Consider the following 24,164-nt stretch of genomic DNA (forward strand, 5'->3'; position numbering starts at 1 on the left):
GCTGGGAGTAATCAGGCTGGACGAGACAAGGGAAGCAAAACTAGAAACACTGACATGAGACACGGACCTTCAAAGTAAAACCTACAAGACTAACTCCCAACCAATGATTTTTTTAAACCTTATAGACTCATTTAATCTTGTTCAGTCACTTCCCCTGTTCCTACAAAAATCTAAATCAGGCATTACCTACTAACAGTACCACTCATTCAACCACTGATAGTCTGCTTTCCCTGTTCAACTCAGCTTGTCTGGAAATACTGGATTCCAATGCTTCTTGTACCACTAGGTATGTAAACCTAAAACCCAACTGTGGTTATCAAGACATCACATATTTCCATAAGTGCTCTAATGTTTTCGGAGATGCCTGTTACCCACCAGCTGACCGGGTGGTCACTCGGGTTAAACATAATATATAATGCTGAACTCACAAAAAAATTGGCCTTTGAACTAAAACAAACGCTATTGTGACAGTGATGTACACTGTCTTGTTGGTATATATGTATGATTTGTATCACCTTCATGTTTCCAAACCGATATCATGACCAGCAGCTTTTACAGCTGTGGCTCCAGGAAACATCAGCTGATACTAGAAAGTAATATTCTAATAAATTCTAACAACAGCTTATCAAGCTTCAACGTGCTGCTGTTGTTTAGCGCAACATCCACTGGTTTCCTCTCTCTGGCGCAAAGTGGGCGATAAACAAACAAGAGAGACGATCAACTGATTATTGATCAGTTTCATGATGGAAGTAGCAACAGGAGAGAGAGGGGGAGAGAATGAGAGAAGAAGAGGCAGCTGAAAGCGTAAAGACAGAATATATCCAGCTTTGTGTCTTTTTTATTGTAGCTGAAGTCCGGGATGAATCGCGTTCCTTTTCCCCTCAATATGGATGTATTGTTATTGGTCCCGCCCAGAGTTGATCATGACCAATTGGCTAATCCTCACCTTTCATTGTTTATACCGTTACAAAGACAAACAAACAAACATAAAAATGAAAAATCACCATCGGCCCTCCGGGCAAATGCCCGGTATGCCCAATGGCCAGTCCAGCTATGCGGTCAGCTGGTGGCTAACAGGCTACTCCGAAAACATTAGAGCACTTATGGAAATATGTGATGTCTTGATAAATCGAGCAGATATTTGAAGTTCAAACAGCACCATTCTCACATGAAAATATCTTAAAAGTTTATTTTGTGACCCAGAAAGAGTAAGGAGTATTTCAAACTCCGGCACTTTGTGTTCCTCCGCGACTACCTCGTTTGAGTTTTGAACAAAATGGATTGTAGGATATTGCATTTCATTATTTCGAGCTGATTGGAGATGAAAACAGCCAATCAGATTTATTTGCATTCAAGTCTGTGATTGGCTGGTTTGTGGCAAAAATATAACGGTGTGCAGAAAGAGTTGAGGGGCTGCTATTATGTGTGTGTGTGGATAATAGCAAACACTAAATTACATTTTTTTGCACGCCGCAATGAATTTTGTTCACTCAAATTTATCTTTTCTTTGCTCGAAATAAATTTATCCTCAAAATGCAACACTTGCACCTGCAAACTTTTTTTACGCGCACTCAAATGTTTTTACATGTGCTCAGAATCAGTGGCGGTCCTAGCCTGTTTGGCGCCCTGGGCGAACACTCCCATTAATATTAAAATCTGTAACATAATGTATCTTTTGCTCGTTTCTCCTCCTTTTCTTTTCTCTTTTTTCTAAACTGAGCGCCTGATTGCTTTGAACTTTTTTTGTACATCTACCATTGGTTTTAATTTTGCACTCCAGTATGAACACAAATCCCCCAACCCGAGGATCACCACAACATAACCTAATAGACCTACACTTTGTCTAAGGTGTATTTCTGGGATTTCGCACAACCCAGGATTCAAATCGTGAATACATAATGAGCTTGGATTTACATCATTATGAATGAAATGTGCTCTATTTGGAAGCAGCCGCCCCTCTCCCCTTTCGACGGGTTGTGTGTGAGACTTTAAATCATCAAACTGTAAATTATAAATTTTAAATTGCTATTGATCCATACTCCTTACTCTTTCTGGGTCACAAAATAAACTTTTAAGATATTTTCATGTGAGAATGGTGCTGTTTGAACTTCAAATATCTACTCGATTTATCAAGACATCACATATTTACCCCTTGTCCTAAAGTCCATATTTATTTTCTTAGTCTTCTTATATTTATTGTTTGTTTTCTTGCACTGCTGTAACTGGAGCCTCGTCGTCTCGTCTCTCTATATACTGGACTGTATGAAGCGGAGATTACAATAAAGTTTACTTTGACTTTAGCAGCAAGCAGGCGCACCGAGGGCTCTCGCGCTCACTTTATAGAATTTCGAAAAAACATTGGTGCAAATTATAAGTCTGTATCATGATGTCTGGTGTTTTCGTGTTTGTTGGTTTGTTTTAATTTTGTTTTATTTTGCGAGTTGGTTATTAGATGCTGCTCCAGCCAGCCAGAGAACCCCCCGCTGCCCCGCCCTCTCCTCCCTGTGCCGCAAGCAGCAGGCGCACTTCGCAAACGGAGGGCGCCCTTACTCCCAGCAAATGAGCGGCACAAAGCCGATCGGTGCCTGGCATTACGTCGGGGCAGCATGAGTACGAGCAATTTTTTTTATTTTTCTATTTTTTTGCCGATGCCCGCCCCCCACCACAATGCCGCCCTGTGTCGCCTGTATCAAAAACCACTACTGCTCAAAATAGTGGCACAAAAATAACGCCATAGTATTGGACCGATTCCGATATGTAATATCGGATCGGTCCATCTCTGGGACGAGTCATGAGTTCTCAAAATGGGCTCATTGAACGCAGCACGGATAAGATCTTAGAGAAGCTTAAGGCTGCTGTGAACACTCAGAATAAGACTCTGAGCGAAAACTGGAGAATATCTTGGAGAAGCTCACGGCAGTCGTGAGTTCGTAGAATCTGCTCTTTGAGCGCAAGACTGATAACATCATAGAGAAGCTCATGGCTCTCCAATGGGAGATTGAGAGACCAGTGTCAGACTGCTAGAACAGCTTTGAAATTCACACGAGTTGTTTGCACTAAAGTAAAAACCACCATCATTCGTGCGGCTACCACTTCGGTGCCAGCTGTGGTCTCAAGGCTGGAGCTGAACAAAAACACCCTGATAACAGACTGTGCATAGACTGTTTCTTCCTATCCTATGCAAGGCCACCTGGTTTGCTGGAAGACTGTTTACTTAGCCTGGCAGGGCTGTGTTTCCCTCTTGTCTCCTGTTCCCTGATTGTTCTGTGGTGTATTTTAGTCCTCTGTCATTCATTCCCTGTTGTTGCATTGTTAACCTACCTATGTGATGGGCTTTCTTCTCCCGTGTTATTAACATTATCCTTGCTCTCAATTTACTGTTTACTTCTGTTTCTTAATTCTATTTTCCGGTGCCAAGTTAGTGTTTTTGTTTCATGTTTGAGATTCTGGTTTGTTTTGTAATTGTAGCATGGATAAATTAACCAGCCCAGAACACAGAATATCTTTGGGGTTTATTTAATCTGAATTATAAAGTAAGCGCCCAGACGTAAATAGAAAGGTTGTAAAAATAAGGAAATAAAATTGGGACAGACAGTCCTCATCCAGTAACAGCTTTGTGCACTGGTAACCCATTGCTACTGCAGGTTATTATCCCCACTTTTCAGGGTTTGGAAGCCAAAGATGTCTAATTTCAATTTGTGACTGATATAAACCCATACAAAAACAAAAACTTAGCAATGTAAAATTAAAACATAATTAAAGCTCCTTTATAGCAATTGTGTGAATAGAGTTCACCATCATGTAGGCACCAGCTTGATAAGTGTGTCATGACCTTGAACAAAACTTATGATTAGTTTTCTTTTCTGATCTTTACAGTCATTCTCTGCTCAAGTAAGTTACAAAGTTACATCTACATACCAACAGTACACTGAGGTTAAATGAGGTGAAACACAAATTTTCGATAGCATCAGGGTGCTGTGAGCTTCCCATCATACATTGAGCATCTTTACCCTAGATGTTTATACAGGGAGTGCAGAATTATTAGGCAAATGAGTATTTTGTCCACTTCATCGTCTTCATGCATGTTGTCTTACTCCAAGCTGTATAGGCTCGAAAGCCTACTACCAATTAAGCATATTAGGTGATGTGCATCTCTGTAATGAGAAGGGGTGTGGTCTAATGACATCAACACCCTATATCAGGTGTGCATAATTATTAGTCCTGTCCTTTCCTTTGGCAAAATGGGTCAAAAGAAGGACTTGACAGGCACAGAAAAGTCAAAAATAGTGAGATATCTTGCAGAGGGATGCAGCAGTCTCAAAATTGCAAAGCTTCTGAAGCGTGATCATCGAACAATCAAGCGTTTCATTCAAAATAGTCAACAGGGTCGCAAGAAGCGTGTGGAAAAACCAAGGCGCCAAATAACTGCCGATGAACTGAGAAAAGTCAAGCGTGCAGCTGCCAAGATGCCACTTGCCACCAGTTTGGCCATATTTCAGAGCTGCAACATCACTGGAGTGCCCAAAAGCACAAGGTGTGCAATACTTAGAGACATGGCCAAGGTAAGAAAGGCTGAAAGACGACCACCACTGAACAAGACACACAAGCTGAAACGTCAAGACTGGGCCAAGAAATATCTCAAGACTGGTTTTTCTAAGGTTTAATGGACTGATGAAATGAGAGTGAGTCTTGATGGGCCAGATGGATGGGCCCGTGGCTGGATTGGTAAAGGGCAGAGAGCTCCAGTCCGACTCAGACGCCAGCAAGGTGGAGGTGGAGTACTGGTTTGGGCTGGTATCATCAAAGATGAGCTTGTGGGGCCTTTTCGGGTTGAGGATGGAGTCAAGCTCAACTCCCAGTCCTACTGCCAGTTTCTGGAAGACACCTTCTTCAAGCAGTGGTACAGGAAGAAGTCTGCATCCTTCAAGAAAAACATGATTTTCATGCAGGACAATGCTCCATCACACGCGTCCAAGTACTCCACAGCGTGGCTGGCAAGAAAGGGTATAAAAGAAGAAAAACTAATGACATGGTCTCCTTGTTTACCTGATCTGAACCCCATTGAGAACCTGTGGTCCATCATCAAATGTGAGATTTACAAGGAGGGAAAACAGTACACCTCTCTGAACAGTGTCTGGGAGGCTGTGGTTGCTGCTGCACGCAATGTTGATGGTGAACAGATCAAAACACTGACAGAATCCATGGATGGCAGGCTTTTGAGTGTCCTTGCAAAGAAAGGTGGCTATATTGGTCGCTGATTTGTTTTTGTTTTGTTTTTGAATGTTAGAAATGTATATTTGTGAATGTGGAGATGTTATATTGGTTTCACTGGTAAAAATAAATAATTGAAATGGGTATATATTTGTTTTTTGTTAAGTTGCCTAATAATTATGCACAGTAATAGTCACCTGCACACACAGATATCCCCCTAAAATAGCTAAAACTAAAAACAAACGAAAAACTACTTCCAAAAACATTCAGCTTTGATATTAATGAGTTTTTTGGGTTCATTGAGAACATGGTTGTTGTTCAATAATAACATTATTCCTCAAAAATACAACTTGCCTAATAATTCTGCACTCCCTGTATACCTTATATACTTTGTTAAATACCTTGTTCCTTACCATTAACTTCTTTCACCCATACTTGTTGTTTTTTTCTTTAAACCCTATTCTTTTCCCTTCAACCCCCAACTGTTTGCATCAGATGACTGCCTCTCCCTACCTCTTTTTTTGTTGCATGTTTCATCCTGTTAAAAGGGATTTTTTTCATTCCCACCATTGCCTAGTGCCTGATCATAGGGGATCATCGAATTGTTGCAGTTTTCTCTGTCATACGTTAGGAGCTTTACATTGCGGTATAAAGTGCAATGTGGTGATTGTTGCAGTAATCTGGGGTTGTTTGCATGAAACTGAATCGAAAGTTGAGTTGAACTGTGTTCTGTTTTCATCTGTTTACAGATGCACGAAACATTAGATTAACTGGGCATGGATCAGCTGATGCAGAGATCAGATGCAGAGTGTTCTTGTGTCATCCATTTAGTATTGTTTTTAAATGTAAAAAACAAATAAAAACATAGTTGACTTTTTTTGTGCTTAAAAGGTGAGACCAGATTATCTGGATCTGGATCGACTCGATGTTCTGGCAGAGTTGAAATTTACTACAATAACAGCTGGGGAACAGTCTGTGATGATCGCTGGGACTTAAATGATGCTGAGGTGGTTTGCAGACAGATAAACTGTGGGTCGGCACTACAAGCTCCTCGATCAGCTCACTTTGGTGCAGGAACTGGACAGATTTGGCTTGATGACGTGAGCTGTTCAGGAAGTGAAAGTTCTCTAACTGAGTGTCAGCACAGTGGATTTGGATCAAACAGATGTGAACATGGTCAGGATGCTGCTGTCATCTGTTCAGGTGAGACACACTGAAATACTAGAAGACATTGCAGATCAGTCTTTTCTTGTGCATTTTACATGGAGTCCTTTAATTAGTGCAATGGAAATTTTAAAATATCTTTCATCTGTTATGAGATAGATGCAATCAGACTAGTTGGATCTGGATCAACTCGATGCTCTGGCAGAGTTGAAGTTTATCACAATAACAGCTGGGGAACAGTCTGTGATGATGGCTGGGACTTAAATGATGCTCAGGTGGTTTGCAGACAGATAAACTGTGGGTCAGCACTACAAGCTCCTCCGTCAGCTCACTTTGGTGCAGGAACTGGACAGATTTGGCTTGATGATGTGACCTGTTCAGGAAGTGAAAGTTCGCTAACTACGTGTGTACACAATCAATTTGGATCACACAACTGTGTTCACAGGGAGGATGCTGGTGTCATCTGTTCAGGTGAGATACATTTTTAGATAGTGAAAAATTGCAATGCAGTCTATTCTTGTATCTCGTACATTCCTTTTTAAAAAAAAAAAATTTAAATAAACTATCAAACCATAGTTCTTTTCATTTAACTGATAGGTCCGATCAGATTAGCTGGGCCTGGATCAACTCGATGTTCTGGAAGAGTTGAAGTTTATCACAATAACAGCTGGGGAACAGTCTGTGATGATGGCTGGGACTTAAATGATGCTGAGGTGGTTTGCAGACAGTTAAACTGTGGGTCGGCACTACAAGCTCCTCAATCAGCTCATTTTGGTGCAGGAACTGGACAGATTTGGCTTAACAATGTGACATGTTCAAGAAGTGAAAGTTCTCTTATTGGGTGTCAACACAGTGGATTTGGATCAAACAACTGTGGACATTTTGAGGATGCTGGTGTCATCTGTTCAGGTGAGATACACTGAAATACTAGAAGACATTGCAGATCAGTCTTTTCTTGTGCGTTTTACATGGAGTCCTTTAATTAGTGCAATGGAAATTTTAAAATATCTTTCATTTGTTATGTGATAGATGCAATCAGATTAGTTGGATCTGGATCAACTCGATGCTCTGGCAGAGTTGAAATTTACTACAATAACAGCTGGGGAACAGTCTGTGATGATCGCTGGGACTTAAATGATGCTGAGGTGGTTTGCAGACAGATAAACTGTGGGTCGGCACTACAAGCTCCTCCGTCAGCTCACTTTGGTGCAGGAACTGGACAGATTTGGCTTGATGATGTGACCTGTTCAGGAAATGAAAGTTCGCTAACTACGTGTGTACACAATCAATTTGGATCACACAACTGTGATCACAGGAAGGATGCTGGTGTCATCTGTTCAGGTGAAATAACCTGAAATACTAGAAGACATAGCACTTCAGGCTGTTCCAGTGTGTTATACACTATTTATAATGTCACTAACACATGATATGAAAGTTAATCTCTTTTCCCTCATAGATGTGATCAGATTAGTTGGATCTGGATCAACTCGATGCTCTGGCAGAGTTGAAATTTACTACAATAACAGCTGGGGAACAGTCTGTGATGATCGCTGGGACTTAAATGATGCTGAGGTGGTTTGCAGACAGATAAACTGTGGGTCGGCACTACAAGCTCCTCCGTCAGCTCACTTTGGTGCAGGAACTGGACAGATTTGGCTTGATGAGATGACCTGTTCAGGAAATGAAAGTTCGCTAACTACGTGTGTACACAATCAATTTGGATCACACAACTGTGATCACAGGAAGGATGCTGGTGTCATCTGTTCAGGTGAAATAACCTGAAATACTAGAAGACATAGCACTTCAGGCTGTTCCAGTGTGTTATACACTATTTATAATGTCACTAACACATGATATGAAAGTTAATCTCTTTTCCCTCATAGATGTGATCAGATTAGTTGGATCTGGATCAACTCGATGCTCTGGCAGAGTTGAAATTTACTACAATAACAGCTGGGGAACAGTCTGTGATGATCGCTGGGACTTAAATGATGCTGAGGTGGTTTGCAGACAGATAAACTGTGGGTCGGCACTACAAGCTCCTCGATCAGCTCACTTTGGTGCAGGAACTGGACAGATTTGGCTTGATGACGTGAGCTGTTCAGGAAGTGAAAGTTCTCTAACTGAGTGTCAGCACAGTGGATTTGGATCAAACACATGTGAACATGGTCAGGATGCTGCTGTCATCTGTTCAGGTGAGATACACTGAAATACTAGAAGACTAGGGATGGGTATCGTTTAGGTTTTATCCGATACCGGTGCCAAATCGGTACTTTTGAAACGGTGCCGGTGCTTAAACGGTGCTCGAACCGGTGCTTAAAGAATGGAGAACACAAACTTTGTCCAAAAACCTCTCATGTTCAGCTGTTTTATTTTTTTTTGTAAAAAGATAACAATGTTAGCCTTTTCTGCAGCTATAGGGCATATATGGTATCACTCTTGGCTGGAAGCAGTGCTTAAACAATGGAAAAAAAACACAAACTTTGTCCAAAAACCTCTCGTGTTTAAATGTTTTTCACTTTTTCTTTGGTCATTTTAGCCTTTTTGGCCAGGGTGAAGGGAGTATCTGCCATCAAACAAGAGGACAGCCGCATGTAGCTATGATGATGTTTGCTAGTTCACCTTACATCCATTAATGTAATAACATGGTTAGCCTACTCAACGTAAATTACACTCGAACAACATTAAGCGACTCACGCAGAGAAGAATGGCTGCTGCCATCATCCTCCTCATCATTTCTGCTACACTGGCAGGGCTAGGGGCCAGGACTCTATTCTTCGGGTTTTTGGGGGATGTTGCTCCGGGTCCGATAACTGGCAACCCACCCAACGTGCTCGGTGTGAGGTCTCGCAGCAAGCTGTCAAATACGGCGCATTTCTCTGCTTTTAAAAAAAAACCGCTATGCGTCGCCAGGTGTTTCATCAGATTCGAGGTGTTACCTCCTTTGACAGTATCACAGTATCAGCTTAAAGCACTTGTTGCAGGCTGCTGAGTTTGCATATTTTGCTGTGAAGTACAGCCAGACTTTTGACCGCTTCGCCTTGGACATTTTTAATCTGTAGCTCTGCTCTAACTGAACGTACGTACCTGGCCCCGCCTACTGTCATAGGTAAACGTAAAATGATTGGCTAGAAGTGTATCACAGCTCAGGAAAAAAAAGCACCGAAATGTGCGCTGCTTTTTGGTCTGGTTACTACCGTTTATGTCAGAACCGGTGCCATCATGGCACCGGACACCGGTACCCATCCCTATAGAAGACATTGCAGATCAGTCTTTTCTTGTGCATTTTACATGGAGTCCTTTAATTAGTGCAATGGAAATTTTAAAATATCTTTCATCTGTTATGAGATAGATGCAATCAGACTAGTTGGATCTGGATCAACTCGATGCTCTGGCAGAGTTGAAATTTACTACAATAACAGCTGGGGAACAGTCTGTGATGATCACTGGGACTTAAATGATGCTCAGGTGGTTTGCAGACAGATAAACTGTGGGTCGGCACTACAAGCTCCTCCATCAGCTCACTTTGGTGCAGGAACTGGACAGATTTGGCTTGATGAGGTGACCTGTTCAGGAAATGAAAGTTCGCTAACTACGTGTGTACACAATCAATTTGGATCACACGACTGTGATCACAGGGAGGATGCTGGTGTCATCTGTTCAGGTGAGATACATTTTTAGATAGTGAAAAATTGCAATGCAGTCTATTCTTGTATCTCGTACATTCCTTTTTAAAAAAAATTTTTTTTTAAATAACCTATCAAACCATAGTTCTTTTCATTTAACTGATAGGTCCGATCAGATTAGCTGGGCCTGGATCAACTCGGTGCTCTGGCAGAGTTGAAGTTTATCACAGTAAGAGCTGGGGAACAGTCTGTGATGATGGCTGGGACTTAAATGATGCTGAGGTGGTTTGCAGACAGTTAAACTGTGGGTCGGCACTACAAGCTCCTCGATCAGCTCACTTTGGTGCAGGAACTGGACAGATTTGGCTTAACAATGTGACCTGTTCAAGAAGTGAAAGTTCTCTTATTGGGTGTCAACACAGTGGATTTGGATCAAACACATGTGAACATGGTCAGGATGCTGCTGTCATCTGTTCAGGTGAGATACACTGAAATACTAGAAGACATTGCAGATCAGTCTTTTCTTGTGCGTTTTACATGGAGTCCTTTAATTAGTGCAATGGAAATTTTAAAATATCTTTCATCACTATTATATATTGTACATATATTTATTAGTTTCAGATGTAGCCATTCTTGTATTTTGCTTGTTTACATTATTGTATTTTGCACAACTCTGTTGCTTGTGAAGCTCGCACACAAGAATTTCACTCACATGTGCTGTACCAATGTACCTGCACATGTGATGTGACAATAAAAGTGATTTGATTTGATTTGATTTGATTTGATTTTGATCTGTTATGTGATAGATGCAATCAGATTAGTTGGATCTGGATCAACTCGATGTTCTGGCAGAGTTGAAGTTTATCACAATAACAGCTGGGGAACAGTCTGTGATGATGGCTGGGACTTAAATGATGCTCAGGTGGTTTGCAGACAGTTAAACTGTGGGTCAGCACTACAAGCTCCTCCGTCAGCTCACTTTGGTGCAGGAACTGGACAGATTTGGCTTGATGAGGTGACCTGTTCAGGAAATGAAAGTTCGCTAACTACGTGTGTACACAATCAATTTGGATCACACAACTGTGATCACAGGAAGGATGCTGGTGTCATCTGTTCAGGTGAAAAAACCTGAAATACTAGAAGACATTGAACTTCAGGCTGTTCCTGTGTGTTATACACTATTTATAATGTCACTAACACATGATATGAAAGTTAATCTCTTTTCCCTCATAGATGTGATCAGATTATCTGGATCTGGATCAACTCGATGCTCTGGCAGAGTTGAAGTTTATCACAATAACAGCTGGGGAACAGTCTGTGATGATGGCTGGGACTTAAATGATGCTGAGGTGGTTTGCAGACAGATAAACTGTGGGTCGGCACTACAAGCTCCTCCATCAGCTCACTTTGGTGCAGGAACTGGACAGATTTGGCTTGATGATGTGACCTGTTCAGGAAATGAAAGTTCGCTAACTACGTGTGTACACAATCAATTTGGATCACACGACTGTGATCACAGGGAGGATGCTGGTGTCATCTGTTCAGGTGAGATACATTTTTAGATAGTGAAAAATTGCAATGCAGTCTATTCTTGTATCTTGTACATTCCTTTTTTTAAAAATTTAAATAAACTATCAAACCATAGTTCTTGTCATTTAACTGATAGGTCCGATCAGATTAGCTGGGCCTGGATCAACTCGGTGCTCTGGCAGGGTTGAAGTTTATCACAGTAAGAGCTGGGGAACAGTCTGTGATGATGGCTGGGACTTAAATGATGCTGAGGTGGTTTGCAGACAGATAAACTGTGGGTCGGCACTGGAAGTTCCTCAATCAGCTCACTTTGGTGCAGGAACTGGACAAATTTGGCTTGACAATGTGACCTGTTCAGGAAATGAAAATTCTCTAACTGAGTGTCAACACAGTGGATTTGGATCAAACAGATGTGAACATGGTCAGGATGCTGCTGTCATCTGTTCAGGTGAGATACACTGAAATACTAGAAGACATTGCAGATCAGTCTTTTCTTGTGCATTTTACATGGAGTCCTTTAATTAGTGCAATGGAAATTTTAAAATATCTTTCATCTGTTATGTGATAGATGCAATCAGACTAGTTGGATCTGGATCGACTCGATGCTCTGGCAGAGTTGAAATTTACTACAATAACAGCTGGGGAACAGTCTGTGATGATGGCTGGGGCTTAAATGATGCTGAGGTGGTTTGCAGACAGTTAAACTGTGGGTCGGCACTACAAGCTCCTCAATCAGCTCACTTTGGTGCAGGAACTGGACAGATTTGGCTTGATGATGTGACCTGTTCAGGAAGTGAAAGTTCTCTTATTGGGTGTCAACACAGTGGATTTGGATCACACAATTGTGGACATTTTGAGGATGCTGCTGTCATCTGTTCAGGTGAGAATGATTTTAGATACTGAAAAAAATGCAATGCAGTCTGTTCCTTTATCTTGTACAATCCTTTTTGTAATGTAAAGAAAATATCAAATCATAGTTCTTGTCATTTAACTGATAGCTCTGATCAGATTAGCTGGGCCTGGATCAACTCAGTGCTCTGGCAGAGTTGAAGTTTACCACAATAACAGCTGGGGAACAGTCTGTTATGATCGCTGGGACTTAAATGATGCTGAGGTGGTTTGCAGACAGATAAACTGTGGGTCGGCACTACAAGCTCCTCGATCAGCTCATTTTGGTGCAGGAACTGGACAGATTTGGCTTGATCATGTGACCTGTTCAGGAAATGAAAATTCTCTAGCTGAGTGTCAGCACAGTGGATTTGGATCAAACAGATGTGAACATGGTCAGGATGCTGCTGTCATCTGTTCAGGTGAGATACATTTTTAATCATTAAAAAACTGTGTAAATACAACTTTTTAGTTTTTCATCCACCCATTTGTATACAGTTAAGCTGTACAGTAAACAGTATGTTGATAAATCCTTGCCTTATTTTTTGTAAAAATGGGTCAAATACAATAAATATCATGCTCCAAGAATTTCTACATCTGTTAAGACAAATGTCCTCTTAAAGACATTGATATTTTTCAGTAACTGCCTGTCATACGAATCACTTTTCTAGTATTGCATATAAAACTTGCCTGCAGGTGTGATCTTATTGTTAATTAAATCCTCATTAGATGCTGACAGGTCTTAGCCAGCTCTGGTTTGGATACAAATGCAGCTTGTCAGACAAGGCTGAATCACTCGTGAAAGTGATCTTGTTGAAATTTGCAACGTAATCAGTTTCAATTTTTAATCTGTTTTTAAATTGAAAATCTCCAAGTTGACTTGCAACAGAAGAAGCTGTGCAATCTTGTGCACACATTTTGAGATGCTCACATGTGCTTCTGCTTCTTGTGTTGAAATATTGTATTACAATTTTATTTATTTCAGTCCATCTATTAATTTTCTATTCATTAGACAAATATTAAAAATCCTAAACGTATTGTGTAATTGAAGTAGAGAAACTTGTATATAGATCAATTATCAACAATATCAAAACTATAATAAAACACAATGACATGCTATAGCTCAGTGTGCTTTGTTGGAACAATGTTGAGGTGGTCAGCTGTCTTGAAAATAGCATCCACATGAATGCCAGGTCAGAACTCTCCCAGCAGTACATTCAAAATGATCTGAAATTGAAAATTCCTGAGATATATCTAAATATTGTGGCTGATTAATTTACTCACTGATGAAAGGTGATTTCTTTTCTTTTGTCAGCATGTGGTAGGATTGTGAAAAACACAGGAAGTTTGCCCTGGCGGGTCATTATAGACCCCAGTGGAGAGTTTTGGTGTGAAGGGTCTCTGATTACCAACCAGTGGGTGCTGACAGCTGCTTCCTGTATATCACAGTGAGTCCCCGGGTCTCTTTCACATTGGTAATCATGTTACACGCGACTGTTGGTGCTCATTTTACATTTACTGTAATAATTTTTCTTCCACTACATTATGTCAAAGTTATTCATGAAAGCAGGAATGTTTAATTACCAGCAATTTATATTTCTAAATTTTTTTTTTCAAGGTCACAAAGAGCTCTCCACCATCTCTGTTAAGTAGTACAGCTAGGGCTGGGCAAAATGATTATTTTCCTAATTGATGAATCTAGCGATTAATTTGTCGCTGCATCAATGAATCTAACGATTAATTTTTTTCCTGCTGCCAATTTGCTGTCTCACATTTTCGTCTTTCGGGATTCTCATAATCAGCCTGCGTGCATTCCGACTCATTTTGCCAGCATGGGCCACAAATAAAAACTACTAACAACGACAACAACAACTAAACAGCAGCTGCTATGTTACTGCTGAGCAGCTTAAATGTGGGGGCCATTTCCACCTTACAAAGCCAGAAAACGACTGAATCACAACCTTTTCTGTTAAAATATCCCCATACTGTAGAACTGTGTGTTCGGGTGGAGTGATTTAAGTCGACTGCGGCTGCCTCACTGATGCTGTCACTACTCGCTGCCGCCATGTCTGTTTTGAAAGTGACGACATATCGACGCACATTTTTTACATCGACGTATTTTACGTGTCGACGTAATCGATTATGTCAACGCGTCGTCCCGGCCCTAAATATAGCTGATCAAGCAGACCAATTCTGTAAGTGGTCCACATCTCTGGTTTAACTGCTGTCCACAACATATAGATGGACCATAGTCTAAAATATTCATACATCTTAAGAATATCATGTTTTCTCAGAGAACCGTGATACCTCTCAATGTTACTATGTTAAATGACAGATCCATTAAATGCAAAGTTACAGTCAGCAGCTTGTTGTCTTAGCCCTAAAAGATCTGTCATCATGTGTTGATGATGACCTAATCCTACTCTGCAATTTAGGAAAATAGAACCAACCCTGGCTAGCAGGTGCTTCCTGATATAAACTCAGATCATCTAAAGTATGACACTAAATGTGATTCAGAGCAGTGTTTTTCTTTTGTATGTATTTTCTAAAGCAGTTCAACAATATCATTATCACATAATAAAATATCTAAAAGCTTCTATTTTATTTACAGTAAGATGTATCCACAACAGACAACATAAGTTTTTTGGGTTTTTTTTTTTTTGGTTTGTTTTGATGTATGAATGGATGTAGGATTTAAATGCATAGAAGGAATGCATCTGTGTTAGGATTAAAAACTGGTATGTAGTCCTCACTTTCAACAAAATTTGAAATGGAGGCTCAGTGAGACAGCCTTTTGTTGCTATGTCATCTAATATTTGCCATGTGATTTGGACGCACCAGCACATCCATTAACTTTTTATTTTTGAAGGTTAGCATAAAAACTTTAAATAAGAAATCCTCTGCTCTGCCTGAAGATAACAAAATTCAACTATGCAAACACACACGCACACACAAACACACACACTTTATATCCTTGTGGGGACATCTCATTGACACAATGCTTTCCCTAGCTGCTTACCTTAACCATAACCATCAAAAATGAATGCCTAACCCTGACACTTACCCTAAACCTAAACATAACCTAATTCTAACCCTGACACTAAAACCACATTTTGAGTCTCAAAATGCCTTCAAACTCGTGGGGGCTGGGGTTTTGGTTGCCACAGGGGCTGCCGGTCCCCACAAGTAAACTTCAAACTTTTGGTCCCCACAAAGATGTTAAAACCCATCCATACGATATCCATCACATTATTTACATTGCTCATGATAAAAGATAGTCATGATAAAAGTATTTGTGATAATTTATGCAATAAATGTGTCCATTACTGAAAACGTGTACTGAAAATATTTCTTAGTATCTATTCTGAACTGTGATAACAAGATTCCTCTTTTGTGTTTTTTTGTTAAATCTTCTTTTAAAATCAAGTGATAAACTCAGCAACAAAGAAGTCCATCTGGGCCAGCACATTCAGTCAGCTTTCAGTCAAAATGTGGTGATTCGGACAGTTGAAGAAGTAATTTGTCATCCTGAATACAACAGCACGACATACAACAATGACATTTGTCTGCTGAAGCTGTCAGCTCCTGTGTATTTCACAGACTACATTCAGCCGATCTGCTTAGCCTCAAAAAACAGCACTTTTCACAGTAGGATCAGCAGCTGGGTCACTGGTTGTGGTTTTGATTGTAAGTAAAAATAAAATCTATATCTATGTCTATATATATATATATATTCAAGCTCCCAGGCCTCTGGTAGAGGACCCGAGCTTGAAGGATAAACCGCCCGCAGGGGCGTGCTGGGTGTTTTTTTTTATATTACAGTCTTATGATATATTCTTTCAAAAGTTGCTATCCTGCAATCTGTTTCAAAGATAGTGACGGGTATTTCTCCAACATCCAACAGATGTTACTATTCCAATAGTAGGAGGAAATGAGTGTCAGTGCCACTATAAACATGACAAAGTGATCACAGAGAACATGATCTGTGCTGGGCTCAGAGCTGGAAGACAAGATTCATGTTGGGTAATCACAACTTTTTATTTGTTTCTTATGTAATCACTTGTTAAATGCTAGTGTGAAAAAATATTTATGTTTTTGTTTCTGCAATTATTCATATATGTATATAGTAGCATACCAGTTCTTATGGTTGTTTAATAGCTAAATCATTTTATTTGATATATTTTGAATCTTCCATAAGACAATTCTTTCTAAAATGACAGGACTGAGCTCCTTTGTGGAACAGGTCTACCAGCTAAAGTCACATTTATCGTGAGAAATATTTGTCAGATTTCATTTTATGGATTTACTATAATAGAAAAAAAACTCCAATGGGTTTTCAGTCTTTAATCTTTTCAGTTAAAAAGAACATGAAAACTATTAACTTCTGAACTCCAGTGCTATTTATGTATTATTTTTGTACAAATATACACACACTGTAAATAAATGATGGTATTCTCCATTCTCCGTTTTGAAACTTCCATTTTTGTATTAATCTGCTACCATGTTGACTTTTACCAATTTCTTTTCTCAGTGGAAAAGAGGAGCTCCAATTATGATCAAAAAAGGATCAATCTGGGTGCAGAGTGGAGTTATGACCCTCCATGATTCCTATGGTTACCCAATGAAACTAGAAATCGGCACTCGTGTGTCCAAGTACCAGGAATGGATCAGAAACACAGTCACTGGGACACCACCAGGTTTCGTTAGCTTCACCTCTCCAGCCACAGACAGTGACTTAAAATTCACCTGCAGTGGTGAAAATCTGGTCCACTTCACCCCTTTCACCTCACTCTGTTTTCTTGCTGTGTTGCTCCATGCATATTTTGGATGCGGCATATAACTCAAGATCCTGTACTAAAACAACAACGTCAAATACTTATACATTAGTAGAGTTCTTAAATTTTTACTCTTGTCCTTATGACATTTTACAACTTTGAGGTGAAGTAGTAGTTTCTATTCTATTTATGGGACAGCTTGGGTTTGTGGTTACTTTACTAATTAAATAATATTTTTGCTTCCAAAACATAACACACACACACACACACACACACACACACACACACACACACACACACACACACACACACACACACACACAGTATTTATTCTAAACATTGTACTTTTTAAACATGTGGCTAAGAGTTGAAACTATATAAACATTTTGACAAACTTTTTTTTGGCAAATATGATGATTTTTTTTATTATTATATTCTTTATACTATATTCTTAATTACTAAATATATTCTTTATTAATCTTTTGTTAAAGTTAGATTTTCATTAATAAATAAAATGGTGAAATTTCTTTTTTCTGTTTTTGGTTGAATCTGGTTCTTGTTTGACATCCTGACATTTCTTGTTTTGACAGGATTTTTGTGTACAGTTGTGCTTAATGATTAAATAAATACATAAATAAAACAACGTTTAAGCATTTCATTCCAGGCAGTAGAGAAATAAAAACAAAAAAACAAACAAAGCCGAAACCTTAAGAAATGTTTTAAAAAATAGCTTTTCTACATCCAGGAGACAGTATATGACTATATGATTCTTCAGAGCTACGATATGAACATAGCTCTGAAAAATGATCCAATGGAGTAGTGCTAGAACCAAAACACATTAACAGTTGCCTTAAGTCACTTTATATTCTATGGTAAAGACCCTATTATAATGCAAACAAAACAGAGAAAAACCCAACATCATAATCAAGGGCTTTGGAGACAATGGGAAGAAAAATCTAAATTTAAACAGGAAGAAAACCTCAGCAGAACCAGGCTCAAGAAGGGGTGGCAAGGGGGAGGTAAGGAAGACAGGACAGAGATACTGTATACCAAAAGACAAAAAGGCATTTTAACCCTCAGCACCACATCACTACTAATACATGTCACATATTAGTCATTTAAACAGTAATGATTAAACATTTTTACTATACTATGAATAAATAAATATATATATAAATACTATATCTATAGATAACACAACAATTACTACATGTATTGTTTAATTAATAAAACATCAGAAAGTGATAAAAACACATTAGAAATAGCAATAGCTTCATAACAGACCAATAAATCAACACATTTTCATCAGCAGATGTTTGCATATTCAGTAAAAATATTTCAACAACAAGTTTTTGATTAAAATTATCAATGAACTTCAGCCTTACCTTATGTAAGGTAAGTTTCATGTTGGACTCATGGTCCTTTGTTAGTCCAGTTTAGGACAATGTCTCTGACGTATGTATCATATCAAATATATGTTATATCAAAACAAGGCCACACCTGCAGTTGTTTCAGTTTTTCACTGGTGTTTCCTGTTAGCTGGTAAACCTCACTCAGGTGGACACTCTGAGACAAGGAGCTGAGAGAGAGAAAAAAAGGGTCAATTATAAAGAAGAGAGAAAAGTGAAACCCTCCTCAGAAGGTCTGACTCGCATACCTGCAATCGACCTGTGATGGACTCCTGTTTGGCGTTCACGTCATCCCAGCGGCAGCCGCACTCCCTCGCTGTTGCCAGCAGCTGAGTCTGCAGGGTGCCCTGGAAGACCTGAGTTAATGTTCGACTCCTCCTGATCAGGCTGTCCAGCTGGATGAGCCGAGGTCTCCCCTCTTGCCACCGCCTCTGAACACACAACACAAATTGCATGTGAAGCAGGAGGTGCAGATTTTTTTTGCTATTCTTTTCTAAATCCAGGCTTAATCACGTGGAAGTATTTGGAAAACTTTTTTGGCCAGCGGACGACTGTTGTCTCGAAGAAAGTCAAATCAAATGTATGCGATACACAATCAATTCACAAGAACACATTAAAAAAGAAAGTCCCGTTCTTGCCTGATTTCAACTGAATTCTGCATCAAAACAGGGTAACAGAAGTAAAACGAGTGTTTGCAGCAAATCTGAGCACAAAGCTTCACTTTATACAAGCCTGCTACTAAAGTTCTCCTCTATGCAGATGACGTGGATCAACTTGGATCTGCTGTGCAAATGTTATAGATTCACGCTAAATGAAACAGTAGTCTGCATGACTCCAGATTCTGATCCCTCATCCTAATATGGTCCAAAAAGGCTCACAAAAAAACAAAACAAAGCAATAGCAATAAAGCAAATGTTGAGGCTTCTAAATACAAAGTCCATAAACCAATGGCTGACATGGGTTTTATCATAAGGGTGATAAATATACAACATATGTTCTTAAGACTAAAAGAATAATACAGATTTTAGTCTGAGGGATTTGATGTTCATTTACCTGCAGATGCACTATAATTCATTTGTGCAAACAAGAAATATCTACAGCTTTTCGGTCAGAGGTGGTCTTGTGATTTAAGCCAGGTAGATTTATGTGTTGATGCTACCTGCTTCATCATTGTGACTGGCTGCTGAGTGATATTTACAAACTTGAACCACGTGCTGAACTTTGGCCCAGCGTTGATACGTCTTGTTAGTATAATGAACTCTTCTTGGCTTAATGTATGACGGTGGATAAATTAAATGTACAACTGTTACGAAAAAAAATCATAGCTGGACTGATGGCCAGTCTAGCTATGGCCATGCCATCAGTTAACCCTTCACGTGCCAGCTGTTTGCCAACCCCTGGCTTAAACCCGACAATAACCTGTAACCCTGACACTAAAACCACGCGACCCTGAAAAGCAGGAGTGTCAAACTCAAATACACAGTGGGCCAAAATTCAAAACTGGAACAAGGTCGCGGGCTAACATTAATATTTATTAAAAAAAAAAATCTTCCTCCAGATTTAAGAATGAATCTCTTCTTATGGACTCAAACAAGTTTTGCTGAAAAACTAAATATGGAGAAAGCAAAGCTTAATACTAAACAATATTTATATTAGCTGTATAATACCAGTAGGCCAGCTCTAATAGTAATTTGGTATGGCCAAATGTAATTAGGCTGCGGGCCAAATTTGGCCCGCGGGCCAGAGTTTGACACCTATGCTGAAAAGGATGGATGGACAAAGACGTCTAGACATACATACACACACAAACACACAAAAACACATAATGGAGGGAGAGTATAAAAAGCAGAGACCATGACGCTTGCATAAGGACCCCTAAAAGATATAAACAGCTCTGCTTGGAGCCAAATTGTTCCAATATAATTTTTGATCAAGTATATAGACTGAATCAAACACGTCTGGAAAATGAAAAGCATTCATATATTTAAGTTGGAAAAAAATTATATATATATAGATACATATAATTTGCTGGTGCTACACTGTGCTTCAAGGGTCAATAGCAGCATAACAGAACTCACTTATGGTACTGCATTCATTCTATAAAACAATAACTGTCTGTGACTTTAAACCGCAGTATAAATGCAACATTCAAGAAACAGTTAAAAGTAACGTAACCATAAACAATAAAACAATGACATCTAAACAGCAGCACATGTCCCAAGGCATGATGGGAGAGAACTAGTTGCTCCCCCAACACGCCACACAGCCCCCACCTGAGTGGATAGCTGTCCCCAGCAACCGACAAGTCCATAGCAAAGTCTCTGAGGTGTTGGGGAAGGCGACGGCGTCTTTGAGGACATTCCATGGGGGGGATCCGAAGACCAAGTCCACTGGGGTACGAAGCTCATGCCCGAACATCAAGGTCGCTGGAGTGCACTTAGTAGATTCCTGGACCGCCAAACAGTAGGCCATTAGGACCAGGGGAAGGTGTTGATCCCAGTCGCGCTGCTGGCGGGAGGTCAGGATAGCAAGCTGGGTGGATAGGGTGTCGTTGAAGTGTCGCTTTGGGGATGCAGTGGCGTCATCCAGGTCTTCCTGATACCCAGCCGCTAACAGACCTCGTACGCAGAGTCGTACGTAGTGAGGAATGTAAAATTATTAACAAGATAATCGACCACTGATGTGGTAGTGTTCAGATAGCTGCTCTGCTCGATGAGCATTGAAGATGATAACAGTGGGTGGATTATATTCTTAAACTTAGTTACAGCGCTTTCAGAATGACCTCTAATGTGATAAAATCTACTCTCCACTGTTGTGGAGGGCGGGGCCCCGGTAACCCTATCTCAGGCAGGGTAAACTGTTCCGTTGATGTTTTCCTCATAAGGGGCCTGCTCTGGCCCCTGGAAGACAATTGACTATGGTTGCCGGTGTCTCTAGCTTCACATGTCTGAGAACAGAATCACCAATTACCAGAGTTTGACCCCCGGCAGGTGTGTTGCCAAGTGGGGAAACACAGTTAGACACATGAACAGGTTGATGGTGTACCTGGGGCTTCTGTTTAAGACTATGCGTCCTCGTTACCCAGCCGCCCTCTTTCCCCAGCTGCTTGGGGTCTGCCGGGGAACAGCTAGCGGGGCCTACACTATCTTCGGCTGCACCAGCTACAGGTGCCTGGCTAGCTACGAGTGAATGAAGGTTGTGACGCCGAGTCTCCAATTCAGTAATCCTGACTTCCAGAGCTGCAAACATGCTACATTTGTTACAAGTATCATTACTGCTAAAGGAGGCCGAGGAGTAACTAAACATCTGACACAATGAACAGGAAAGTGCAGGAGGGACAGGTGAAGTAGCCATGGTGCTACGAGCTAAGCTAAGCTAGCAAAACAGTACAGAGACAGTGATTGAATACTTTGGCTATAAATTAGGTAGTGAGTACACAGAAGGTGTGCTTCAGATGAAGCACGTGAAGATCATACTGTCAGCCAGAACCCTGTCCATTAGGTGCTCGAATGTGGCTGGGGTATTGCAGAGGCCGAAGGGCGTCACCTTAAACTGCCATAGTCCCTGGCCAATGGAGAAACCAGTCTTTGGGTGGGGCTCTGGCATCAGCTCCACCTGCCAGTAGCCACTGCGCAAATCAAGGGAACTCAAACAGCAGGACCCAGCAATGTCGTTGAGGGCATCGTCAATCTAGGGCAATGGGTAGAAGTCCTTGCGTGAGATGTTGTTGAGTAGACGATAGTCGACACAAAATCACCAGGTACCATCCTTTTTCCGAACAAGCACGGCCAGGGCTGCCCAGGGGCTGTTTGAGCGTTCTATGATGCCCGCCTCTGCCATTTCCCTGATCTTCTGCTCTGCTACGGCACACTTGGCAAGGGGAAGGTGACAAGAGCAGAGGTGGATGGGGTGTGCATCCCCAGTGTCAATGTCGTGTTGTACCAGGCTGGTTTGTATGCAGTCCTCATCCTTGGCTGCAAAGATGTCAGCAAACAAGTCAAGTAACTCCCGCAGCTGCTGTTGTTGATCAGACCCTCGCAGCTCCTCTGGTATAGGTCCTCGACAGCTTTCTTGGTCTCAGTGGACAGTTGCTGTAATGCTGAATAAGGGGAGGCCCCTTCCACCGCCAGTGGCGACAGGCCCTCAGGCTTCCTGACACTGGCTGAAAAAGTGGAGGCAGGCAGCGGGACTTCCTTGGTGGTGTGGAGCTCCACAGCCTCCTTGCCCAGGTAAAGGATTGCTCTTGACCCATCCACCGTGGCCTCCCATTTGGCCAGCAGGTCCAGACCAATGATGCATTGGTCCTGGATGCTGGCTAGTGACAAAATATAAATATATATTTTTTTGTGCTTATTTTCTGATTATATTGTTTTTGTACTTTGTAATAAAGTCTGGCAGAAAGAACTAGATCAGAGGGTGACAGGTTGCCTAGCAACAGAGGCTTCAGTAAGGGGAAGTTAAGAAACAGGAAGTTGCAGAGGCATATTAATAAAATACAGGAAACCAGACAGAAAAAGCGGAACTAGTAACATACACACACATTAGTCAGACCTGAGGGAGTTGTTTTGGTCGAAGCTCTGTGTGGGTGTGTGACGTATGGCAGAACTACATATACGTATTTCACCGGCCATGCTTTTAGAACTGGGGGGTACATGCTTGTGTCTGCAGTTCTCCTTTTCTGGAAATATAAAATAAATATAATTTTTTGAACTTGACCACTCTGTGACGGAAGTCTTTCTCTGTCGCCAAAAGAATTCAAACAGAATTAAATACTAGCCAGAACCAGTGGTCCACAGTGCAGTTAGCAACAGTCACCAGAAGGGATCTTTCCCCCTTAACTCTGGCGCGCTCCCTCGTGACTGTGGTGATGTGGTGCTGAGTGTGATTCGGTGGGTTGGCCGAGGACAGATTGCTGGTGGGGGGCAGTTCCTCTGTTGTGCCACCCCGCCTTAGTTTAACGGCAGCTGAGGTGCCAGGCTTCGTGGGCTCAGTGTTGGACAGTAGCGTGCAATGTGGCCTGGTTCTCCGTGTAGCTGGTCTGGCCTTAAACTCTGATTGCCGTCAGTTCTCTGCGTTGCATTGTGCGAATGACCAGAGGAGTCAGCTCTCACTTTGCCAGCTGGAGTGGATTTATTCTCCCATAACTGTTTATAATAAAAACAAAACAGTACAGCGACTTCACTTTACTGGACTTCTGCATGAACACCTCTCCTCAGCGGGGCCTCTAGGCGACTGAGGTGCAACATCACAACAAATCTAATTAACAAATAAAACTGCTAAAATACTAAAATGTATTTATAAACATATCTAACAAATTAAAATGCACTTCATTGTGACCATATAGCGACAATTACCTCATCAACAAAATTATTCTTTAGGGAGACTTCATTTACCAGTGGCAATTTTACATATTTTTTTTAGTTAAATATATCTAACAGTACGTTCAAACAGTGAACATGCATCACAAACAAACAAAAGATATAACCAGTATACATGACACAAAAATAAAAGAGGGAGCTCACATACCTCTTTAAAAAAATACAAAACAGTACAGCGACTTC

At 40.7% G+C, this 24,164-nt stretch overlaps 1 protein-coding gene and 1 pseudogene across 2 annotated transcripts in view; both read left to right on the plus strand.

The window, feature by feature from the left end:
• LOC146714263 (scavenger receptor cysteine-rich domain-containing protein DMBT1-like) overlaps positions 1-7,837 on the plus strand; it is a 20,543-nt gene extending 12,706 nt beyond the window's left edge. The window contains exons 2-5 of the mRNA XM_085439655.1: positions 6,103-6,426; positions 6,535-6,846; positions 7,229-7,284; positions 7,832-7,837. Of these exons, the coding sequence (XP_085295781.1) occupies positions 6,103-6,426; positions 6,535-6,846; positions 7,229-7,284; positions 7,832-7,837 (698 nt within the window). The remainder of the gene's footprint in view (positions 1-6,102; positions 6,427-6,534; positions 6,847-7,228; positions 7,285-7,831) is intronic.
• A 2,612-nt stretch (positions 7,838-10,449) lies between these two features.
• On the plus strand, positions 10,450-17,574 carry LOC146714264 (scavenger receptor cysteine-rich domain-containing protein DMBT1-like; annotated as a pseudogene). Its single transcript, XR_014916479.1, has 9 exons — positions 10,450-10,479; positions 10,924-11,119; positions 11,668-11,979; positions 12,100-12,453; positions 12,530-12,841; positions 13,735-13,867; positions 15,847-16,106; positions 16,324-16,442; positions 16,951-17,574. The product of XR_014916479.1 is annotated as a scavenger receptor cysteine-rich domain-containing protein DMBT1-like (transcript).
• The last annotated feature ends 6,590 nt before the right edge of the window (positions 17,575-24,164 follow it).

This window comes from Copadichromis virginalis, linkage group LG3, assembly GCF_057382275.1.
Source record: "Copadichromis virginalis isolate Kocher_CV1m ecotype Utaka linkage group LG3, C_Virginalis_male_GT1.1, whole genome shotgun sequence".
Lineage (NCBI taxonomy): Eukaryota > Metazoa > Chordata > Actinopteri > Cichliformes > Cichlidae > Copadichromis > Copadichromis virginalis.